Source organism: Leuciscus leuciscus, assembly GCF_965113295.1.
Source record: "Leuciscus leuciscus genome assembly, chromosome: 25".
In the NCBI taxonomy this organism is placed as follows: domain Eukaryota; kingdom Metazoa; phylum Chordata; class Actinopteri; order Cypriniformes; family Leuciscidae; genus Leuciscus; species Leuciscus leuciscus.
The window spans coordinates 25,786,616-25,812,955 of NC_138724.1; the positions used below are offsets into that span (position 1 = coordinate 25,786,616).

Here is a 26,340-nt window from a genome sequence, read left to right on the forward strand (position 1 = left end):
TGTTCATATATCATTTGTTCGATTTTAAAAATTGTATTCATTAAAACGTTTTTTTTTTTCTCTACGGGCTGTTGACAGAATTTTCTGATTTACGAAGTGATATCAAAAGAGATATTAAAAATACCTCAGCAAAATCAGCAATCAGCAAAATTTTGAACCTGGCTTTATCCAACATTCAGATTTCCGTTTTGGAAAGTAGCCTATGCAAATTAGAGAGAGATCAAGTAAAAAAATTAAGTAGAACACAACTGTTTTATTGCTCACAGACACGCACAGGTGTTTTATTCATTCAAATTAGATCCAATGTCATGTTAAACACAAACTGACTGTTTAAAACTGAAACTGAAATACTCTTTAAAAATGAACCCTGTCAATGCGATCCTGGTTCACGTGTGACGAGCTCTTTTTCTTCAGCTTCAGAATGTACTCGGCAAACTCTCGAACGGCTCCGTGGCCGGCGGTTCTCTGACAGGTGTATTTCGCTGCGATGAGATCTGCCACAGGTGCGTCACATGGGACGGCATTCAGCCCCACCTGAGACAGGATCTCTACGTCTTCAGCTTCTGAACCTGTGAGGGAAAACATCACAGACTGCTCAATTAAAAAAATATTATTTTGCATGTGGTTCCAGGTTTATTTACACCATTCGTTTGGACGTTAAAACGTAAAACACTGCAAAATGCTCTAGATCGAAGCTTTAACTGACAGCCTATGACACATAGATTATTAAAATCTAGATTATTAATTAATAAAGAGCTACAATTTATTTTAGTAATTTCACAAGTAGTAAATATTACCATAGTTATATCATACAATACAAGGCAGAGTAAAATGCATCCATTTTTTTTATTATATGTTGAGGTCTTTTGAAGAGGAGCTCATAATGGAAATAAATTATACCGTACATCTAATATAGTCCGAGTTAAAATCTTGCCTTAAAAATCAATTATAATAAATGCTGCAATATTCAATAAAAATAAGAATTGTATATTTGATTTCATGATAACTTTGATGAATTTTGCAACATCGACATTGAACTGAACTGAATCAACATTAAACTGAGTTGAATAATGACACTATTGTCTTTCTAGCAGAATTTGAATTTGTCCCATATTTGATGAAGGGTTCATGGTTATGATATCATGATTATCCCTCATTAATTCAGTTTTTTTCCTGTTTATTACTGTGAAGCTGCTTTGAAACAATCTGTATTGCATATAAAGTGCTATATAAATAAATGTTACTTGACCTGCTTAAAACTGGTTTCGCTGGATTTTTGAACATGACACTCACCCATGAAGGCCACTTCATCCCAGCTCAGGTTCTTCTCTTTCATCAGTCGCTCCACATCAAACCCTTTCTGCTGTTCTCCAATCCTGAGGCCACATCCGGCCAGCTGGGACACTTTCTCCAGGAGACCCCTGGACAGCGGCTCGTTCACGCTGGATATGAGGATCACCTGATGAAAGTTAGGAAACATGAAATCAAAATGATCCCAGTTTACTTTCTTAATACATGTTCTTCTGCTCTTAACGTTGCATGCTATTGACAATAATAGATGTATGAACAAATTAAATGGTTTGTTAATGGCCATCCATAGGTGTTACTACTCTATAAAAAGGGGAAAGTAACGGCAGCTGTGGTTGCCGAAACTTTTTTTTTGTGTGTGTGTATGGTATCCCATTTATGCATATCCCACAATTTGCATAAAAATCACTGATAAAAATAGGTGGATGGAAACATAGCTACTGTATATTATAAGATAAAAAAAAAAAAAGTATTTTAATGTAAAATTATACTTAAAATGTCCTGTTATATTTACAGTTTTTACTATAGTAAGGGAACTTCCCATTAATAAATGATCAGGTGTTTACCATAGTATTTTTTACAGTATTATACTGCTAAAATGATTTTTTTTTTTTTTACAGTGTAAAGGTAGCCTACTATGCCCCATTATTTGTCCCAGGCTCCATTATTTGTACCTCTATAGCTTCTCTCTTTAGCATCTGTACGCCTGCCACGTCTCGAGCACTAAAGGCCACAAGATCCTCTCCAGAAACCGACATGTATATCTTACTGCTCGTCAAACAGCCAGACACTTTACACAGAAACAGCCTGACCGCCGCTTTCTCCTCTCGGCCGAAGTAGCCAAACCTGCAGAACAGGGCAGCATTTATATCTGCATTATTGTGTTTTGTCACAAACAGAGTTTGATGAAATCCCCACCTCAGAACTCTCTGCTCAGCGACAGGCCAGTCGATGTCCACGTCGATATCAACGCTGTGCTCAGGCAGCATTTCATAGTAAGCGATCTTGCCCAGCTAAAACACAGAACAGATCAAAATAACTGAAGCAGAGCGATTGAGGCTGTGAATGCACAAGCCAACGTATAGTCATGATGAAGGTGTAACTTCATTATTTTACAGTATTGTTTTAATTATTATTTAATGTAGCCTATATGACAGACTTGCTCTGCAAATGTTCCTTTTCGAAGTGATTCCAATCATATTTCAAGCAATTCAAACCATCATGGCAAACAGCGCGCATCTGAAGTGTCTCAGCTGAAGGAAATGATTTATCGGCTTTAATATATTGGCCAAATTTTCTTATTGGGTCGATAACTATAACATTAGATATGATCATATATCGGCTGATACAGATATACTGATATATTTATTTCTAAAAAAAGGTAATAAAAATTAACAAATAAATAACTGTAAATGTCATAAGTGGTGTACCAGGGTCTTTTCAGGCACTAATAATTAAAAAACATGTACAATTTACATTATGTCTTTACATGGTGTTTCAAGGCTAATTAAAATCTTTTCCATGACTGAGAAGTCAAGGAACAGGTTTTTCACCATATTTTGATAACTACCCACCTGTTTAAGGCCGTTTTCCAGGTCCTTTCTCTTATAAAAGTAGAAAGAGCCATTTTCATAGAGTTCCCCAGGCCAGTCTTGGCGTCGAGGTCTGTGCGCCACATCGATGTTCGGAGAAGTCGGATTCTTACCCTCTAATAAACCTTCAGATGTAGTTCAAGCTTTTATTATGACTGTCAGTAAACAAAAAACCTTTTCATAGAAACAGGGTTATGGGACATAGAGATTCATAATATGATATCAAAGTATATTTAATGTGACACTTCTGGTTTTACAACATGCTGTTAAAACAGTGATCATAAAGGATTGTGCATAAACATCAAATGGAAAGTCCTTATTTGCCTTATATTCATACAAAGCAAAAATCTGTAATTGTCTCCATATTGGAGTTTGTGAGATGTTTTCGTGATACTGTACCTTTCTTGTCCACCTCCACCCACCGAAACTGGTGTCTGCGCACCACTGAAAACACATAATCAAACCCCTGTCCCGTGATCATCTGTAGGGCTTCTCTGATATGATGAGGGTGCAGACATGGAGACGTAGCCTGAATATGACAGACGATGTCCACCTCTAAAACACAGCGACAAAACAAATGACAAATACAGTAAAGATGGAGGCCTTTCTGGGCCGTAAACAGTTTTGGTAACACTTTACAATAAGGTTTCATAGTTAACATGAACTAAGAATGAACAATACTTTTACAGCATTTATTGATATTGGTTAATGCACTGTGAACTAACATGAACAGTTTGATTTTTATTATCTAACATTAAATAAGATTGTAACAAATGTAGGTAACACTTTATTTTACAGTTTCCTTGTTACACGTTACATGTTGTTACTATAGTAATAACTATAAATTATGCATAATCACACGCAACTAAACCTACAACAAACCTAATTCTAACCCTAACCCTATAGTCAGTACACTTAGTTAATTAATATTACTCAGTACTTAAATGTATAATTACACTGTAACAAGGACAGATGTTAACAAATGAAACCTTATTGTAAAGAGTTACCATTAATTAAATATTTTACATCTTTTAATTGTTTGTAATTGCCTTATATTCCAGGTCTCCCTCTTTATATTACACAAATTTATACTGCTTATAAAACATCTCAACATTTCAACAACATTCCTTGTTATAATTCATACTTTTTGCTTACTAAAAATATTTACAATTACATATCTTTGCATGGAAAATTCATTTTCCCAAAAATTATTTAAAGTACATTTCCTTGCTAAATATACTATACAATTTCAAATTAATTCTGCAGTGCTCAACAGCAAGTTTTTTTACACACACACACACACACACACACACACACACACACACACACACACACACACACACACACACACACACACACACACACACACACACTGTTTTCACGTTTTATAGGGACTTTCCATAGAAATAAAGTTTTTTATACTATACAAACTGTATATTCTCTTGCAATACCATAAACCAACCCATCACAGAAATCTTTCTGCATGTTTACATTTTCAAAAAACATCACTTAGTGTGTTCTCTTACGAGAGGTTCTCTCGTATTGCGTAAGTTGCTTACGCTACGGGTAAAGTTGTCTTTTCTCGAGATCTGAAGCCAAAAATTATCCTTAATTTAGTATTTATTGTCAACGCAGTGCGGCAGCCAGCAGACCATAGCAGGCTGTATAAGCGTGCTCATTGGCTGTCCTGCGGCAACTGCAGCAGCATACCAGTGAGCCCTGCATGACGTCATGCCCAATGAGGGCCTCAGCCCGCCAGAATGGGTGTGGCTAGCGAAGCTCTTCGCATCGCTGGATCTTGAGAGCCGCCGCCGTTGAATCTAGCGACCAGCAAGCTTAGGAAGCGTCTGAGGAAGCCGGCCGCCTTCGCCGCCTTCAGCCATCCGTGCCTGCTACGCCATCCGGCGACATATCCTTTTCTGCTGTGTGTATCCTTTTCTGCTGTGTGTGACCCTGCGGGCTCGACTTGAAGCTTTCAACGATGAAGCTGTCACTCCGCCTGTCTCTGCTGGGCCGCGCAGAAAGAAGCGGCGCTCCCAGAGACCACCGGAGACTGATGTGGCGCCTAAAAGCTCGCCAGAACCCCTCCCTCGAGCTTCTCTCTCTCCCTCTCCGCCCCCCCTCCCGGCCGTGGCGCCGCCGCTTCAGGGGATGAAGCGGATGAAGTGGATGAAGACGCCACCGCTGACAGCTGCTCCATCCTGGCCTCTGACAGCGAGGATTGGTCCGGGTCTCACCACTCCGCCTCCTCGTCAGTCCAGGAATCCGGCCGTACTCGAGCCGGCGAGGATGCAGAACTTCTGCACCTCCTCACCAAGGCCGTCGACCAGCTTGGCCTCGAGTGGTCACCGCCTAAAGAGCCAGCGCCGAACAGACTCGACGGCTGCTTTCTGTATCGCCGCCGCCGAACACCCGCATCCAGGACTGCACCCTTCCTGCCGGAGCTCCACGCTGAGCTTTCTAAATCGTGGAATGCACCATTCTCCGCGAGAGTCTCTTCCCATGCCTCCTCGGCGCTCTCACAGGTTGACGGTGCCGCCGAGAAGGGCTATAATGCCATTCCCCTGTGGAAGAAGCGGTTGCAGCGCACCTTTGCCCGCCCTCTGGATGGCGTTCAAAGGCTGCCCTCCCGTCCAAAGCCTGCAGGACTACATCAGCCCTCGTCGGCCGCGCCTTCTCCGCCGCCGGACAGGCTGCATCAGCCCTGCACTCCATGGCAGTATTGCAGATCCTCCAAGCCGATCTCCTCCGTGATCTGGACGAGAGAGGCTCGGATCCTGCCTCCATCACGGATTTGCGCAGCGCGACTGATCTCTCCCTTCGCGCCACAAAATCCGCTGCCCAGGCTCTTGGAAGGTGCATGTCCTCGCTGACCGTCACAGAGAGGCACCTCTGGTTGACGCTCGCCGACATGAGGGAGTCCGAGCGGGCTATTTTCCTCAATGCCCCGCTCTCCCCCACCGACCTCTTCGGCCCAGCGGTTCACGGGATCGTGGACCACTTCTCGGAGGTACAAAAAACCACGCAGGCTATGAACCTTTTCCTGCCTTGACGCTCAAGCTCAGCTGCACGCCGTCCTCGGGACCAGCCTGCGCGAAGCTCCGCCCAGCATCCAGCTCAGCCTCCGTCTTTGCAGCGACGACAGGGCGGCCGCCCTAGATCGCGCTCGACCAGCCGCAACAGGCCGCCTCCCCCGCGGGGACCCCGGCCTAAGACCCGAGCCCGCGAAGTCCTCCTAGCAGCTCAAAGGAGGAAAAGACGGTTAAGTCCCGCCGCGGCCGGACCACCGCCAAAGCTTCACGCTCTGTCAGTCCCCGTAGTCATGGCTACTGCAGATGTTTACTTCGCAGCCAACGAGCCGGTAATTCAACCCGCTCACCTGCACACAACCGCCGTTATCACGGCGACCCAGAGAAATCTCAAAAAGAGCATAATGTCTGGTTGTCCGGCTCACGCGGCATGTGTTTTAAGTGTAGAAAATGTGCCACGTTTCTGTGTTCACCCCTACACACAAGCACTATAAACCCTGTGTCTCTCACAGAGCCCACTCTCATAAAGCTGACAAAAGCCGCTTGAGTGTTAGATGTAGAACATGTGCCCACAACCCCGTGCCCACACCTACTCACTGCCCGCTCTGTTACACGGCCACTTCCTACCGGTCATATCACAGATGTAAGTCCTGTGCCCGCTCTCGAGCGCTCACACATACTGACAAACACTTTACCCCCGGCGTCGCTCTCGCGCTCCGTTCCTCGCACAATATGTTCCCTGTCCAATGCCACCGGGACATCGTGTGTAAAACGGCCAGCCATCGCTGTCTGCGAGGCGCCGTATTTAAGCATAGAGAGCGCGCGCACTGCGCCCGCGCCTCCGAATCAGGTTCTCGAGCCATTCTGCCCCTAGCCGTACATGCGAAAGCGTGGGAAGCTATTCCAGGCGCGTCAGAATGGGTGCTGAGCACAGTAAGAGAGGGCTATTCATTGCAGTTCGCTCGCCATCCCCCGCGCTTTCAAGCGCGAACCGAGACGAGAGTGAATGGGGAGGTGGCACACCTACTTCGTGCAGAAATAGCTAAACTTCTGTGCAAAGGGGCCATAGAACCAGTACCCCCTTCTCTGAGCGAGTCAGGCTTTTACAGCCGTTACTTCCTCGTGCCCAAGAAGGACGGAGCTCTCAGACCGATTTTAGATCTGAGATATTTGAACAAAGCTCTTATGAAAAACCCGTTCAAAATGCTCACAACCAGACAGATCCTCGCGCAGATTCGCCCGAGGGACTGGTTTATTTCCCTCGATCTGAAAGACGCTTACTTTCAGATTCAGATAATACCCCGTCACAGGCCATTCTTGAGATTCGCCTTCGACGGTCGGGTATATCAGTACACCGTCCTGCCGTTCGGCCTGTCTTTAGCACCCCGTACATTCACAAAGTGCATGGACACGGCTCTCGCTCCCCTGAGAAGTCAGGGCATGCAGATTTTGAACTATTTGGACGATTGGCTGATTCTAGCACAGTCAGAGGAAGAACTTATCTCTCACAGAACAGTGCTTCTCAGCCACCTGGAAAGCCTGGGTCTCACGGTCAACTGGACCAAGAGCTCATTACTGCCCAGTCAATCAGCCTCTTTTCTGGGTTTGGAACTGGACTCTGTGGCAATGATGGCCCGGCTGTCGACACAGCGCGCGCGCCGTATTCAACGCCTGGCCGCGTCTTTCCAGGTGGGCAGCGCCGCACCTGTAAAAACATTTCAGAGGATGCTGGGTTGTATGGCATCAGCTGCAGCAGTGCTTCAGCTGGGTCTACTGCGTATGCGCCCGCTACAACGCTGGTTGAACGCTCGAGTGCCTCACCGAGCCTGGGCGTCCGGCGGCATATGAATCAGAGTGACTCAGAGCTGCGTTTCAGCACTGAGTCCCTGGTTAGCGGCCGACTGGTACCAGCGGGGAGTGACAATGGGAGCCGTCTCGCACTGAAAAGTTATCTCGACGGACGCCTCCAACTTAGGTTGGGGCGCTCTTTTCGAGGGCAAACCGGTCTTTGGCCTATGGTCAGACCAGGAGAAATGCCTCCATATAAACTGTTTGAAGATGATAGCGGTCGAGAACGCGCTCAAGCACTTCCTCCCACATATACGGGGCCACCATGTGCTAGTCCGCTCGGACAACATGTCCGTGGTGTCCTATGTGAACCGCCAGGGCGGTGTCAGATCCAGGAATCTCTGCAAACTGACAGAATGCCTTCTCGTGTGGGCTCATCACTTGTTGCGCTCGCTGAGAGCCGCGCACGTGCCGGGCCACATGAATGTCGGCCCAGACAGAATGTCCAGAGACAACATTCCCCCGGGAGAATGGTCCCTGCACCCCCAGACAGTCCAGCTACTGTGGCGCCTGTTCGGCAAGGCGGAAGTCGACCTTTTTGCGTCAAAAGACAACGCGCATTGCCCGAGCTTCCTCTCAAAGAGCGAGGACGCGCTGGCCCAAACCTGGCCCAGCCGCCCGCTGTATGCTTTCCCTCCGATCTCGCTGTTACCACAGGTAGTCAAGAGGATCAGGGAAACGTGCCACTCAGTGCTCCTCATAGCCCCGCGATGGGAGAACCAAATCTGGTACCCAGAGCTAGTGAGGCTGTCGCACTCAGCCCCATGGCCGATCCCGGTGAGGAAAGATCTTCTCTCTCAAGCCGGTGGATCAATTTGGCATCCCCATCCAGAGCGCTGGTCTCTGCATGCGTGGATAATCAACGGATACCCGTTGATTTGCCAGAAGGGTTCGTGAACACGATCACGCAGTCTAGAGCTCCTTCTACGAGAAGACTCTACGCGTCTAAATGGTCAGTGTTCTCCAAATGGTGCGCTACCAAGAGCCTGGATCCACGCACATGTGGGCTTTCGTGGGTGCTCTCCTTCCTACAAGAGCTGTTGGACAAGGGCAGGTCCCCTTCCACGCTCAAAGTGTACGTCGCGGCTATTGCAGCGTTCGCGGAGACGACGCGCAGCCGTGCGATAGGAAGGAACGAGCTTATCATCCGCTTCCTTAGAGGAGCCAGGAGGATGAACCCCCCGTGGCCCCCCTCGGCTCCTATCTGGGATCTTTCTTTGGTCCTAGAGGCCCTGAAAGCGTTTCCCTTTGAACCGTTAGAATCCGTGGATCTGAAATACCTTTCGCTCAAAACCGTTTTTCTGACAGCTCTGTCGTCAGTAAAACGTGTGGGGGATCTACACGCGCTATCTGTTAGCCCCGCATGTCTCCAAAGTCATCCTCAAACCGAGACACGGTTACGTCCCCAAAGCGATTGGCACTCCCTTTAGGGTGCAGATCATCTCCCTGTCGGCTCTGCCAGCATCCGATAGCGAGGACAGTGATAACCTCTTATGCCCCGTCAGGGCGCTGAGAGTTTACATCACATGCTCCGCTGCCTTCAGGCGTTCTGAGCCGCTCTTTGTTTCATTTGGTGGGCGCACCAGGGGTCTCGCCGCCTCGAAGCATAGCCTGTCCAGATGGATAGTGGACGCTATCGCAGCAGCTTATGCTTCCAAACACCTGCAGTGCCCTATGGGCATCAGGGCCCATTCCACTAGAGGCATGGCCTCATCGTGGGCTTGGTCCAGCGGGATTTCTATTCACGACATTTGTATGGCGGCAGGCTGGGCCTCCCCCTCTACATACGTGAGATTTTATAACCTGGAAGTTCCTGCCTTGCAGGCTAAACTGTTATCAGTCTAAGTGATATGTATGTTCTGCCCAGTTGTTCATGTGCAGACTACTCTCATGTACTACTAGCTTTTCTGGTGAGCTGCACTAAGGGGTGAGATTCTCTATACAGACCGGCTGAGCCGCTCTGTATTTTCCCCATCACGCGCCTGTGCACTTGTGCTGGCCCGCGTTGCTGGCCGCCTATTCTCCACTCAGCTGCGCTAGGGGTTGATACTCTCTATACATAGACCGGCGGAGCCGCTCTATATTCTCCCTATGATGTGCTTATGTACTGTGCTGGCCCGCGCTGCTGGCCGCATTCTCCACATGTTTATACATAGACCGGCAGAGCCGCTCTGTATTCCTACGAAGTGCTTATGACATGTGCTGGCCCGCGTTGCTGGCCGCCTGTTCCTGCATGTTGTGTTCCCCGGGCTCCCCTGGGACCCATGCAGTGGATGCTCGGCGTGCACGGCGTTGACAAGGGGTTCCCGTAGCATAAGCAACTTACGCAATACGAGAGAACCTCTCGTAAGAGAACGTTCTCAGTTACCTAACGTAACCTCGGTTCTCTCTAGAAGAGGGAACGAGTATTGCGTAACCTGCCGTGTCGCGCCGCGAGCTTATTCGCTTCAGTCTATGAAAACCAGAGTTTCAGCCTGTGAGCCCTTCTTTTATACACGCTAGCCACACCCATTCTGGCGGGCTGAGGCGCGTGGGGGTTGCGAAGCGCCCTCATTGGGCATGACGTCACGCAGGGCTCACTGGTAGGCTGCTGCAGTTGCCGCAGGACAGCCAATGAGCACGCTTATACAGCCTGCAATGGTCTGCTGGCTGCCGCACTGCGTTGACAATAAATACAAAATTAAGAATAATTTTTGGCTTCAGATCTCGAGAAAAGACAACTTTACCCGTAGCGTAAGCAACTTACGCAATACTCGTTCCCTCTTCTAGAGAGAACCGAGGTTACGTTAGGTAACCGAGTACGATTTATAAGCGGTTTTCCTCATGCATGGGGACCAAAACATGTCCAAGGATTTGGGATATTGCCATCCTTGAATATATATATGTGGTTTATGGGAACAATTTTTTTTTTTTTTATCTCATAAAAGGCTCTACAAGTCATAGGCTACTTGCAATGCAAAACCTATGTCAGCAAGTTAGATAATTTTTTAGGCATAAAATGGAAGTAAGATGATGCTGAAGGTCTGTCTCACCGGGTCTCTGTCGGATGAACTCCTGGATGGTCGCCAGAGAGCTGGAATCATCTTTGGAAACTTCAGGACTGCGACGATGAACTTTCGCACCCCAGACTTTAGCGACGCGCTCAATTTCATCATGATCTGTGGAAACCCACACACTGCCACACAACATCAGTCATTAAAAAAATAAATAACTAAATTTTACTTACAAAAGACAAATTAAGACCTTTAAAAGCAGCCTATCTGGTAATTGTAGCTCATTTTAATCTTAAACATGACAAACTTACTTAGGCAATATCCACCACAAACATTTCATTTATCTCCCAGTTTAAGTCGGTTTCATTCACACATTGAAGAACAAAAATCATATTAAAGCCATAATATGAAAAACGTTAAGAATAGCTCAAATGTAGTTGCCTGTCAACGACTCCTGAGTCCAAGGCAGCTCTCAGCACCCATCTGATGAGAGGAACACCGGCCAGATTCTTGATGTACTTCAGAGGGATTCCTTTACTGCCACCCCGGGCCAGAATCAGAGCCGCCCGGTGAGGGAGTCCAGAGGACGGGGAACCGACACCCGAACCCACCTGAGCTGGTAGGATACAGTTTTTAATGACTGGTAGGATACAGTTTTTATTATTGCTTGACAAAAATGTCAAGATTTCAATTCCATTCTTGTGATTTGATTCTGATTTTGATTCAATATTGACTACTTTGGATACATGTTTATTTTAAAGGACAAATCCAGTGAAAAATGAACCTAGGGGTAATTAACACATGGTTACCGAGTCGATCGTTCCCTGAGATGCGTTTTCATGATAATCGAATATAAAGTGTTTTATCTTTAAAAACAGATTAGCTCATAACAATAGTATATGGGGCACAGAGTAAGTAAAAGTAAATCGCTAGTTAATACCACTAACAAGGCTCAAAATAGCCTCACACTAACACGGTAGCATAATGAGGGTCCATACATGCAAATCGGCGTTCGTTGCTCGACTAGTCGAGACTGTTTTCCAAGATGGATCCTGCATGTAAACGCGTAATGTACTGTCTTTATAAAGTATCTTCTTATTAAACTATCTGTACACTTACAAAGTTCTCAATGCTTCGGTTTGCATGTATGGACCCTCATTATGCTACCGTGTTAGTGTGAGACTATTTTGAGCCTTGTTAGTGGTATTAACTAGTGATTTAATTTTACTTACTCTGTGCCCCATATACTATTGTTATGAGCTAATCTGTTTTTAAAGATAAAACACTTTATATTCGATTATCATGAAAACGCATCTCAGGGAACGATCGACTCGGTAACCATGTGTTAATTACCCCTAGGTTCATTTTTCACTGGATTTGTCCTTTAAATTTTATTTTTAAAAATTATCTCACCTAATGCTGTAAACATAGAGGGCCCAATCTGCTGGTATTATTAAAGGTTAAAAATAACAAATGAAATTAGGCCTAAATATAATGCAGTTTTTGTTATAATAACAATTATTTAATGTCATAAGTAAAAATAAAATAAATATGTAATATAGTGCTCAGCAAAATCTCCTCTCTAGCTATTTTTTTCTATTCAATTAACATGCTATGGTCATTAAATGGCTTTCCTGAGGTAAATGTAACGTTATGTGACATAATTGTTCTGCTGCTGTTATATATTGACCTCTTTCCGTGGTTGAAAAACACTAATTGGTCGATATTATGTATACTTTCGGTAAGTTGTACTGCATCTTTAAATAAAAAAGTAACAGATGATCGGTTCGCGTGCACTTGAACTGAGGCGCTCAGCGATCTGTCACGTCACATTTACAAGCGCCAAACGTATTTTTTGTCTGAATTTCGTAATAAAATTGACGGAATCTGAGAGCTGATAATTAGTTTAATATTAAAAGTACCTCTTTGCTCCGCAATTTTTCTGTGCGTGAGAAAATGGATGTGTGGCGTGAGAGCATGTGAAAAGTGTCAATTGCGTGAGTCTCACGCTCAATGCGTGAGAGTTGGCCACAGATTTTGTTTTTGTATTGCTCCTTCCAAACCAGTTTTTCTTGATGTGTATTCATGTATTTAACACAGATTAACCACAGAAACTAAAGAGTAAAGGTGCCTTATGGCACCTTTTTCGGCGTTTTAAGCCAAACGCCGACGTGTCTGGGTTCACAGCACCATCCAGAGGCGCACTCAACTCGGTGAATTTCACCGTCTTCACGCGAATTTTCCGCTCGAGTTGAAATTTTTCAACTTGCGCGGAAGACGTGATTGAAGCGATTATCGAGCTTTCGCGGCAAACGCGTCGCCCAATTCGCGTCTATTCGCGTCTTTGCATTGATTTCGTATGTAATCTACTCGCGCAAATAATTAAATTCGCGTTTGGTGTGAACACGCCATTATAAGTAGGAATAGTAGGCTATGTGCTATGCAGTAACATTTTGTGTCTTTTATTTTTATCTATATCTAAATCTTTATCAATTGTTAGGTTTACTATTTTAGGTAACACTCAGGGTCCTGCATTAGGATATTAGCTGTTTATTAGTAAGCACATTTTAATGCCTTATTCTACATCCCTTGATCCTACCAGTACCTAAACATAACAATACCTATATTAATAAGCAGAAATGAGGAGTTTATTGAGGCAAAAGTCTTAGTTAATAGTTAGTTAACAGTGTGAATTGGACCCTAATCTAAAGTGTGACCCTATCTCATTCTTAAAAATATAATCAAATAACTAAATTTGTTCTTAAACAGTTAATTTACTATATATTTACATATGCACTGTACATGGGTGAATTAATCATCAGTTAGGCCTAATTGTGATTGTTATAATCTAGAGAGTAGTAAAATAGTTGTATAATATGTTTTAGGCACAAATGACTTCCATGGAGGAGATTGATTTCTTAATGTCTGGCACCCGCTACATATAAATTGAATGTGAAGAAATCTTTGTTAATCTATTTCAAAATCACAGGTCAACAAAAAAATTCTTATGAAATATTCTGAGAGCAAAGCCAGATAAAGCTGATAAGCATCACAAATGTTAGATTTACTTTGACATCTTTTACTGTTATTTTTTGTGTTTCATTTTCTTTACTTTTGGGTTGTTAAAGCTTTTAGCTCTTCTGATTCGCTTTTCTCATCTAGAAGAAAATAATAAGGATAAACAGAGCAATCAGATAACGTAGTGTAACAGTAATGCTGTTTAATGTAGTTTAATGTAAATACATTTTAGTCAGATTTTAATCAGAAACAGACAGGTTCTCACCTTCATCCACTGGCTGGCTGCAGAAAAGATACAAAATAAATAATTTAATTTCACACAATAATGATGACGTCTGATATAAATATTACCTTAATGACTTCTCACAAAATTCTCTTCTACCAAAAATAATAAATTCCAGTTTTCATGAATGAATATATATGTAAAAAAATTGCCAATAGATGACGGTTCATGACATTATGAAGAATGTGGCACAAATAATACAATTCAAATGAAATGATGGAAAGCAAAGAGACACAGCAGCATACCTTCTTGGCATGGGCCCTGGTGTGCCCTGCAGAATTAACAGTTCGTTTAATATTTTTACAAAGATCAATGACAAGTTTACTTATAAAATGAATAAAACTTTCATTTGCTTACCCCCAGCAGTCTCAGCGCAAAATGCAAACAGTTATTGTTGAACAAATGATATTCTCGGTTATCATCCATTGCAATGTTAATCTTCTCCTGGAGGTCTTGAGGGGGGCCAGTCGTCAAACGCAGAATATAGTATTTCTGACCAGAGAGGAAATTTTTCATGCTTACTTTTTCCACTACTCCATTTTTTCCTGATAATGTTTTACACTGTGAAACTAAGTTAAAAGTTGTTGGAGATGTGTTCAAATTGGCTGAAAAACACAAGGTAAAAATATTAAATAACACTAGGCTGTGGATGTGGTAGTATTTTACTAAAACTTTTAAAATAGTTTTTATAATAAAAAAAAAAGCATTATACTGAAATGTATTATATTGTTTCATTGTGGTAGAACATATTGACACAAACAACTGGAATTTGCTCTTTGCACAAGTATTCATTCTCTGATTTGCAGAAGCTCTATGTTTGCATCAACACCAAAATAGGGTTGGAATAGTTTCAGATTATGATTCACAAATAAATGAAGAGAGATTTGCAAAAATTAAACAAATTCATAAATAAATAGAATGAGATCCACAATTATATTGTTTTTACATAAATTTGTCTATTTGCAAATATGTGAAAAGATGTGCACACAAATTCACAAAAAGGAAGGCATTGACAGAGCAACACGTTCTTGATCAGTGTTTTTCAACCCCGAACACTAGGCTTGTTTGAGATGCGCCTTGCCTCGCCTGAAATGTATGCGAGAGTAGGCGGCTGCAGTGAGAGGAGGAGTGAAAAAAGCGCAGGCAAGCCGGACAGATCTCTCTTCTCGTAGTGGATCTGACACCTGCGAGATCAGAGATGGATATCGCGGGATTCACGGGATTCACGCTCGTGCACAGTGTTGCTAATAAACTGGATGGAATTTAAGTTCTGTTGCTTTTATATGAAAATAAATATAATGAACAAGACACCCAAAGTACTTATTTAATTCCATTCCAAATACATGTTTATCAATCTTTTTTTCTTTAAAGGTGCATTAAGCAACTTTTCATGTTAAAAATACCCGTTTTCTAACCCATACATGCTTAAACAATTGCCTGATGGGCTGAATGAGCCCTTCTCTGATCACTGAGATTGTCTCTATAATCCTGTAAAGTAAAATAAATAAGAGGGATTCGGGCCGGAATTTGAGACTGGGCGTGACGTCAGGCGCGTTCACGGCACGCTCACCTGGCTGTCTGGCAGGTTTGTGTATTCGCCGCCATTCTCCGTAGAAGATGGATTCTAAGAGACCGGCTTGTAGTTCATTTCAAACACCAACGCAAACTCCACGTAAGATAAAAAAAAGAAAACTTTTGTCCGTGAGCGTGCACACTTCTGGCTGCAGTTTCGCTTGCCGCCAGAGGGGGCATAGTTCTGCAAAAACTCAGACTTGCGCAATGCACCTTTAATACAGACATATGTGTTTTTTTTTGTTGTTTTTTTTTTGTTGTTGTTTTTTTATAAAAAAAATTACATTGCATAACCCAAAGAGATCGCACTGTCAGATAGTTTGGGACATATACACATAAAACATGATATCAGAGTTTTAAAATCAAACAGTTTAAAAGAGAACAATAGGCTACATCACGGTTGTTTAAACCAATGAGCATTAAGCTGTGTCGTCAGTAAGTCGTTTCCCATCATGCTTTTGATCAGCGCAGTCAGTGGAGAGCAACTGCGCTCGACTGCAGAATCCGACACGTCCGACTTGCGGTCGCGAGAGTTTTTTGACATACGTCAGCATGACATCAGAGCAAGGCGGACCGCACTCGGACACATTTCTAACCGGCATGCATCTCGCGCTGATCACCGGTGATCGATTCTGCGCAGATTTTGCTCATCTCAAACAAGCCTATTGATTTCATGACATTAAGGCCCTGTGATTGGCTATAAAGGCACACATGATCCAAGTTGACCATCGGTACGTTCACACGGGGCGTCAGCGTCAACGCTTCCCATTGACTTTGAATGGGTGACGTCAAGCGTTGCCGAAAAGAATTGTGGATCCGTCGGCGGCGCTTCACTGGCGTTGCTCGCGGCAGAAGTTGAGAATTTTTCAACTTCTGCCGCGAGCAACGCCAGTGAAGCGCCGCAGACGGAAGCGTCAGCCAATCAGGATCGCTCTATGCAAATACAGTAGCCAGGCGGCAGCCAATCACGTTCATCACGTTCATCCTGTTCAAGAGCAGCAAACTGAGGATACATTTTTTACAGGATTTACATGTTGCCTTTGGCTTGCTCAGTTGGGGATATTTTGGGGATATTTAATTTAATTTTATCAATCAATAAATTCCTCTTGAAACAAACTTTATTGTATTATTTTAATTTAATACTGTGAAGCTGCTTTGATGCAATCTGTATTGTGAAAAGCGCTATACAAATAAACTTGACTTGACTTGACTTGACATTTTAAAATGGAGGAGAAACTAATTATTGCGGTGGGCAATCACCCGGTCCTTTATGACCAATCACTTTTTATGTACCGGGATTCATACCGGAGAGACCAGGGGCATGTTCAAGTTCAAAACGGTGCGCACGGTTTTGCTACGGTTTCCGGATTGAACGTCATGTTTCCTGGAAACGGCGTGCACCGGTGTGCTGCGGGGTTTGAGATACGTTTTCTCTTGTTTGGTGGGTGTGTCAGAACTGCAGTCCAATCAGCAGCAACATGTATATAAAACACGGGGTATTAAAGTGAACTTGCACAATGGGTTCAAGGAAAGTAATTTACAAATGTGTTCGATGCAGCTCGGTATACGCAACAACTGAGGATATTAGAAGACATGTTTGTCGTAAGTTTTATTGTAAAAATATAGGATATCAACATAATGATGTAGTTGTTTATATTTTTAGCTTCATTGCAAGTGTATGACATTTGGTATAGAAATAAACAATGGTAATTAAGTGCTTTTCCTAAAAATGAGAAAGAAAATACAGGGTATTAAAACAGTATGACCTACAAATAAAGTCAGTATGTGAGGCTAAATAGATGTATTTTAGTCTGAATTAGGTAAGATGTGTGCTTCCATTTCAGTTTCAGCAATCCCTTCACTCGATTGGGATGTTCTCTTTTGTTCTGGGCGGCAAGTGCAGTAACTGTAACATCGAGCATATTTTGTAGTATTAAACACATATTTATACCGACTTCATCAGGCTCAGAAAATTCTTCACAAAGAACACAAAGAATGAGCCTTCTCAGCTGCCATAGTTGCAACTCTTGCGTCATCAGAACAGTGTGTTCAACGCATCACCGTTTCTGTTTAAAAAACGTTGTGCAACGTTTTGCCGGGGCTGAACGCAGCCCAGGCGTGGAAGGAGGTGGCAGAGGCCGTTGGTGAATCTGTCTAATTTCATTGGCTGACGCTGCTATGACCATGGCGTCAGTGCCAAACTTCAGCCACGCCTTCCGTCAAGCGTTGACGCTGACACCCCGTGTGAACGTACCGTCATGCTTTCACCAGAACTACAGACGTTGGTATCTCTCCATAAAAAGACCTTCTCTGCTTCAAGACCTGAAATAGTCAGATTAGGGAGACATCCAAAGTGTGTATACTGTGAGTGTGCCATTATCTTGCAACAGGGTTGGCAAACACTGACCTAAGAAGCTCAAATATTTGTTTTTGGTCACTGCATGTTTCCTATACTATTATTTGTGTTGCATAGTTTTGATGGCTTTAGTATTATTGTAAAACATGGGAGGTGTGTCATATATATTTATATGTGTTTGTCTCTATACTATAAGCACGCTGCAAACAGCAAACACAGAACTAAACTATTTAAAAGTAAAGCAGCAAGCTCATTGGCTGCAGAATCGGCAGAGTGCAATCAACTGTTAGATGATGTCATTGTTTGCAAAGTTCATTAAGAACATATCAGCCTGTGCCATCTGAATTTTATGACTGAAATATTGAGAGAGATTAAAGAGATCTGTACCTGAAAAATGAATGACATCATTTTGTCCACAGAAAATTCCAGCATGGTAAAATATTGACTTCGTGCCAAGCATTTGCCTAAGAATAAGGTCTCCTATCTGAAAATCTGATATATTGAAATTGGCATCTACAGATTCCAGTATTGTTTTGAAGTTCCTGTTGCATCCGAGTATCAAGGTTGTGATGTTTCCGAAATTGTCCATTCTTTTCTAAAATAAAATAAAAAATACATTAAAAAGGTGATTATTTATTTTCATATGAAAGAAATCTGTGTCACTTTATATTAGGTGTCCTTAACAGGAAGACGGTAGCAGAGCAATAGTGCCCGCTCCACCAGACTGCTCAACAGTTTTTCCCCCCAGGCCGTGAGGGCCCTGAACTCAAACCACCTCGCCACCCTCTGAAACCCCATGCAAACCCCTACACACTAGACACTTTACACACTACGCACTAGACACTTTACACACTACGCACTAGACACTTTACACACTACGCACTAGACACTTTACACACACTGCTGCGTGTACACAATCCCACAAAGACTCAGCAATATACAGTGCCCTCCACAATTATTGAACCCCCTGGTAAATATGATCAAAATTGGCTGTAAAAAATAAATCTGCATCGATTATCCTTGTGATCTTTCATTCAAAAAATGTGCAAAATTCTAACCTTTCATTGAAGTAAAAGAATTGAAAGTGGGGGGAAATCACATTATGAAATAAATGTTTTTCTCCAAAACATGTTGGCCACAATTATTGAAAACCCTAGAATTTTTTACGAGTAAAATATCTCTGAAGTATATTCCCATTAATATTTACCTTTTTTAGTACACCAGGGTGACTAGGAACATGAAACTGTCCAGCTATGACTTCGTGTTTCACAGGAGTTTAAATATGAGGAAACACAAAGGCCAAATCCCCTTAATCATCCATCACAATGAGTAAAACCACAGAATACAGTTCTGATGCGTAGCAAAAGATTGTTGAGCATCACAAACTAGAAAGTGGCTGTAAGACAATAGCTAAAGAATTGAAAATCCCCATTTTGACCATCAGGGCAATAATTAAGAAGTTATAACCAACTAAAGATGTTATGAATCTGCCAGGAAAAGGACGTGTGTCTATACTGTCTTAATGCACGGCGAGTATGAAAGTTTGAGTGGCCAAAGACTCTCCAAGGATCACAGATGGAGAATTGCAGAGATTAGTTGAGTCTTAGGGTCAGAAAGCCTAAAAAAAAATTTATCAAACAACCCCTACATCCCCACATGTTGTTTGGGAGGGTTTAAAAAAAAAACCTCCTCGCTCATCCAAAAACAAATTCCAGCAAATTTAATTGTCAGACACGACTGGATCTTCAAACAACACAGGGTTCTGTGGTCAGATGAGACTAAAACAGAGCTTTTTGGCAGCAAACACACTAGATGGGTTTGGTGAACACAAGGATAAAAAGTACCCCATGTGTACAATTTAATATACCATTGGATCTTTAATGTTGTGGGCATATTTTTCTGCTGGAGGTCCTGGACTTCTTGTTCAGATACATGGCATTGTGGATTCTATCAAATATCAACAGATAAAAAATCAAAACCTGACGCCTTCTGCTAGAAATCTTATAATGGGCCGTGGTTGGATCTTCCATCAGGACAACGATCCAAAACAAACATCAAAATCAAAACAAAAATTTGTTGTGGAGCACAAAATGAAGCTTCTGCCATGACCGTCTCAGTTCCCTGACCTGATGAGTGGGCTGAACTGAAGAGAAGAAGCACCAACATGGATCTGGGAATCTGAAGGATCTGGAGAGATTCTGTGTGGAGGAATGGTCTCTGATCTCTTGTCAGTTATTCTCCAAACTCATCAGGCATTATAGGAGAAGACTCAGAGCTGTTATCTTGGCAAAAGGAGATTGCAAAAAGTATTTAATAAAAGGGTTTCAATAATTGTGGCCAACGTGTTTTGGAGAAAAACATTTATTTCATAATGTGATTTTCCCCCCACTTTCAATTCTTTTACTTCAATGAAAGGTTAGAATTTTGCACATTTTTTGAATGAAAGATCACAAGGATAATCGATGCAGATTTATTTTTTACAGCCCATTTTGATCATATTTACCAGGGGGTTCAATAATTGTGGAGGGCACTGTATGTATGTTTACATGCTCATGCACTACAAATCATCCTGCACTGTTCCCCAACCAGCTGCTTGACTAAAGATGTTTCTCTATGCACATGTACAGTATTTATGTGAAGCATTCGTATAGTTTTTATCTTTTTTTTAATCTTTTATTTTTTGAGTTTATATAGGGTAAATATTTATATATGTATACTTATAGTTAAAATCTGTCAGTAGGTTAGTTGTGTTTTTTTTTTTTTTACTTCACTATTGTTTGTCTGTATTTATGTAGCACCGTGGTCCTGTATGTCCCCACATGTAGCGGAATGACAATAAAGCTCAACTTGAACTTGAGGAACAATACGTTTTTTTTTTTTTTTTTTGGCAGGGGCTCTTTGCTCTTCATGTTCTTCTTCAAGGAACACCTTTTCCATATACAGTATATATATATATATATATAAAAACCTTTGTGCAAAGGAAGGGTTCAATGACCAATAAATAATCTTTATTTTTAAGAACGTAGGTATGTTTTTAAAAAAAATGCTATGCAAAAATGATTCCCTCTTGCTATGTTGATGGGATTGATAAGAAATATAACGTGAACCTGTTTGTGTTCACTGTCTTGATTTGTCTATTTGTACAGACTTCTATAATGTTCCTGCCACTGGATTTTATGCATTTTTGTACAGTAAATGTGTGGGTAAATCCTTCCCCCTTTGAGTCAGTCTGGGTTTGGGTCACATTACAGGTACACTTTGAATCCTATAGGTGTGTCTTTGGCATGTTCTTCAACCATGTCAAATCTCTTGTTGGTTCTTTTTAGTAAGACAGACTTCAATCTGATCCGAACCCATTGCAGCTCTTAAAGATGGATTTCTCTTCAAGACTCACTGTCCTCCTCTGTAAAACGATCTCATAGGTCGTTTGTGCAGTGTATTATGATCTATAGTTACGTAAAAAAAAAAACCCAGCTCTTTTAAGAAGCCAGCTCTCGCTAAAGCTCACTATACTGTCTGTCTTTTTCTCTCTCTCTGCTTTTCCTTGACTATTTTTCTGAACTGTAATCCATAATTCATTTACAAGTATTATTGCTCTTTTCTTTCTCTTCTTCATCATGGCATTTTTTTTAAACTCAAAATCAAATTTTGACCAATTCTGTCAGAAATCTGCTAGTATTAACAGGGAACTTGACCTCAAAGTTGCCGATGCTGACCTGTCAAAGCAGCTCTTAATCAACTGCTGATTCCCTCATCTAAAAGAACACCAAATATAAATCAAGAAGATGAATGAATCAAAATAGTTAAAATAAGTCCGAAAAGGATCTTACCTCTTTTCTCTCACAAGCTGCAGAAGAGATCAGAAGTTCATCAAAGTTGATTTCTTTGTGTTAAAATGTCTTGACTACACCTGCAGAGTTTCTGTCAGCTTCTTCTTTTCGGTCCTTCTGCATCTGTTTCCTGTTTTAGTTTTTGACTACTTAGAAATGAGGCCATGCACAGGCCTCAAAGTGTCAGTAAGGTTCAGTGTGGTTTTTATGCAGGGGGTTTTGGCTATTCAAATGTTCTTCTTCAAAAAAACTTTTTTTCCCGACGATACATACAAAAAAAAAAAAAAAAAACATTTGTGCAATGGAAGGTTTCCATGGCCAGTAAAGATCCTTTATTTTTATGTTTGTGGAAAAATGCTAAGCTCCCTCATGCTATATGTTGATGGGATGGATAAGAAAAACAATATGAATTATTGTACTGTAAATGTGTAAATCTTATTTCCACTTTGAGTCAGTCTGGGTCACATTACTGGAGCTCAAAGTTAATAAAGAATTATAAGAATTGCAGATTCTGTTTTTGTATTGCTCCTTCCAAACCAGTATTTCTTGATGTGTATTTCATGTATTTAACACAGATTAACCACAGAAACTAAAGAGTAAAGGTGCCTTAGAAGTATAGAGTATATAATGTGTGCTATGCGGTAACATTTTGTGTCTTCCCCCACCAGAAACCAATAATGTCAAAACAGTTGTGTTTCACTTCTGTTTATAGACAACTATTTTGTAATAATATGATGTGATGTAAAAATACATAATTGTGAGTGTTTATTAAAAGGCATAAGTATTTATTCAGAATGTCAGAATGTTTTTAATGCGATAACTACAGAAAACTGAGCTTTTATGTAGGCCTATACATATAATACATAAATGCTAAAAGTCAGATTTTTGGTTTATAGTCAGGTCATAAAAAGCACACAAAAATAATTCTTATTAAAATGGACACAAGTAAACAGTCTTGTGTAAAATGAAAGTAAAAGCTTATTAGAATATACAAAGTAATTTCCAAAGCCTGCATGTTGAGACAACATTTAACATTTGCATGTTTTTTGTGAATGACTCATTAACAGCTCTCCTCTTGTTTGTGACGGACTCTGCATAACAAGATTGAACTAACATTTTTTATCTTTATCTATATCTAAATCTTTATCAGTTGTTAGGTTTACTATTTTAGGTAACACTCAGGGTCCTGCATTAGGATATTAGCTGTTTATTACTAAGCACATTTTAATGCCTTATTCTACATCCCTTAATCCTACCAGTACCTAAACATAACAACTACCTATATTAATAAGCAGAAATTAAGAGTTTATTGAGGCAAAAGTCTTAGTTAATAGTTAGTTAACAGTGTGAATTGGATTAATTTACATATATACTGTGCTATACATAGCTGTGAATTAATCATCAGTTAGGCCTAATTGTGATTGTTATAATCTAGAGAGTAGTAAAATAGTTGTATAATATGTGTTTTAGGCACAAATGACTTCCATGGAGGAGATTGATTTCTTAATGTCTGGCACCCGCTACATATAAATTGAATGTGAAGAAATCTTTGTTAATCTATTTCAAAATCACAGGTCAACAAAAAAATTCTTATGAAATATTCTGAGAGCAAAGCCAGATAAAGCTGATAAGCATCACAAATGTTAGATTTACTTTGACATCTTTTACTGTTATTTTTTGTGTTTCATTTTCTTTACTTTTGGGTTGTTAAAGCTTTTAGCTCTTCTGATTCGCTTTTCTCATCTAGAAGAAAATAATAAGGATAAACAGAGCAATCAGATAACGTAGTGTAACAGTAATGCTGTTTAATGTAGTTTAATGTAAATACATTTTAGTCAGATTTTAATCAGAAACAGACAATAGGATCTCACCTTCATCATCCATTGGCTGGCTGCAGAAAACATAAAAAATAATAGTTTAATTTCACATAATAATGATGACGTCTGATATAAATATTACCTTAATGACTTCTCACAAAATTCTCTTCTACCAAAAATAATAAATTCCAATTTTCATGATTTAATATGTAAAATTGTCAATAGATGACGGTTCATGACATTATGAAGAATGTGCCACAAATAATACAATTCAAATGAAATGATGGAAAACATAGAGATACAGCAGCATACCTTCTTGGCATGGGCCCTGGTGTGCCCTGCAGAATTAACAGTTCATTTAATATTTTTTTACAAAGATCAATGACAAGTTTACTTATAAAATGAATAAAACTTTAATTAGCTTACCCCCAGCAGTCTCAGCGCAAAATGCAAACAGTTATTGGTGAACAAATGATATTCTCGGCTATCATCCATTGCAATGTTAATCTTCTTCTGGAGGTCTCGAGGGGGGCCAGTCGTCAAACGCAGGACAAAGTATTTCTGACCAGTGATGAATTTTTTCACGCTTACTTTGTCCACTTGTCCAGTTTGTTGTGATAATGTTTGAGACTGTGAAACTGAACAGTTAAAACTTGATGGAGGTGTGTTCAAAATGGCTGAAAAACACAAGATAAAAATAACAAATAATACTAGACTGTGGATGTGTTAGTGATATTTTACAATTTGTTTTCAAAATATTTGTATTATAATAATAAATAAATAAATAACTGAAATGTATTATATTGTTTCATTGTGGTAGAAAACATTGACACAAGTAACTGGAATTTGCATTGATGTTTGCATCAACACCAAAATGGGGTTAGAATAGTTTCAGATTATGATTCACAAATAAATGTAGAGATTTGCAAAAATTAAACAAATTCATAAATATATAGAATGAGATCCACAATTATATCGTTTTTACATAAATTTGTTTATTTGCAAATAAGTGAAAAGATGTGCACACAAATTCACAAAAAGGAAGGCATTTTGTTAAGAGACACGCCATATTTCCCTGAGCAACACGTTCTTGATCAGTGTTTTTCAACCCTGAACACTGATTTCATGACATTAAGGCCATGTGATTGGCTAAAGGCACACATGATCCAAGTTGACCATTATGCTTTCACCAGAACTAGAGGTTCTTCTCTGCTTCAAGACCTGAAATAGGTGGGTCGAATTAGGGAGACATCCAAAGTGTGTACTATGAGTGTGCCGTTCTCTTGCAACAGGGTTGGCAAACACTGACCTCAGATATTGCACAAGAAGCTCAAATATTTGTTTTTGGTCACTGCATAATTCCTATACTATTATTCGTGCTGCAAAGTTTTGATGGCTTTAGTATTATTGTAAAACATGGGAGGTGTGTCAAATTTTTTTACATACACAATTTAATACTGTGAAGCTGCTTTGATACAATCTGTATTGTGAAAAGCGCTATACAAATAAACTTGACTTGACTTGACTTGACATATATATTTATATGTGTTTGTCTCTATACTATAAGCACGCTGCAAACAGCAAACACAGAACTAAACTATTTAAAAGTAAAGCAGCAAGCTCATTGGCTGCAGAATCGGCAAAGTGCAATCAACTGTTAGATGATGTCATTGTTTGCAAAGTTCATTAAGAACATATCAGCCTGTGCCATCTGAATTTTATGACTGAAATATTGAAAGAGATTAAAGAGCTCTGTACCTGAAAACTGAATGACATCATTTTGTCCACAGAAAACTCCAGCATGGTAAATCTTTGTTTTCATGCCAAGCATTCTCCTAAGAATAAGGTCTCCTATCTTAAGCTTTGACATATTGAAATTGCCATCATCATCAGATTCCAGTATTGTTTTGAAGTTCCCGTTGCATCCGAGTATCAAGGTCATAATGTTTCTGAAATTGTCCATTGTTTTCTAAAATAAAATAAAAAATACATTAAAAAGGTGATTATTTATTTTCAAATGAAGAAAATCTGTGTCACTTCATATTAGGTGTCCTTAACTATTATCTACTTGCATCAAAGTTATACAATGCGCTTATTTTGTTGAGGTTGCATCTCAAAGCACTTTTGCTACTATTAAGATGAGATACAGGTAAGGTTAGGGACAGGTTTGGTGGGTGCAGGGATAAGGGAAATGTCAACAGTGTAATTATTGATGTAATTACAGAAATTAATTACAGATGTAGCAGGCTTTTTTAAAATATAAGTACAATGTAAAAATATGTAAGTAACAATAAATGGATTGAATCAAATGATCAATTACAATGTTATTGTTAAAGACATAAAGTGGGTCTGAAGTCTGAATTACATTGTTGTTCTATGTCATTTTTAGTTTAATTGTAATCTTCAACAATCTTCAGGTCGTACTTGAGTCTCCTCTGGCAGCGGCAGATTTTTGTCTGAAGATTTTTTCCCCCACAACCTTTCTCAGTAATTCACAGTGATTTAATATGTTTTGAATCAATGTAACTTAAAAAAAAAAAAAAATTATACAAAAAAAATTAAAATGTACTTACAAACAAGCTTTTATAGAGTCCGTTGGGGAGGTTTAAATGATTCTGTGTGAAATCTGCAAGCAAAACTAAAGGTAAACCTGTTCCAGCCCTCTCTACAGTTCTTTTAACTGGGCGTCGCCAT

The 26,340-nt window shown here is 40.7% G+C and overlaps 1 protein-coding gene across 2 annotated transcripts; it reads right to left on the reverse strand.

Annotated features, from left to right (window-relative positions):
• Positions 1-235: 235 nt before the first annotated feature.
• LOC309490097 (N-acylneuraminate cytidylyltransferase B-like) lies at positions 236-26,340 on the reverse strand. 2 transcript variants are annotated; one of them, XM_082159110.1, is made up of 13 exons: positions 26,220-26,340; positions 25,405-25,615; positions 14,429-14,676; positions 14,317-14,342; positions 14,054-14,070; positions 11,212-11,386; positions 10,810-10,952; positions 3,300-3,455; positions 2,883-3,025; positions 2,227-2,321; positions 1,983-2,154; positions 1,294-1,459; positions 236-569 (listed from the first exon to the last, which is right to left on the reverse strand). In XM_082159110.1, the coding sequence occupies exons 2-13, from the start codon at positions 25,607-25,609 to the stop codon at positions 355-357; spliced, it is 1,761 nt and encodes a 586-aa protein (XP_082015236.1). In that variant the 5' UTR covers positions 25,610-25,615; positions 26,220-26,340; the 3' UTR covers positions 236-354. The 2 variants fall into 2 exon arrangements, with proteins under 2 accessions (XP_082015236.1, XP_082015237.1); XM_082159111.1 differs by lacking the exons at positions 25,405-25,615; positions 26,220-26,340 and adding exons at positions 18,387-18,594; positions 21,830-22,530 and having other exon boundaries at positions 1,983-2,321.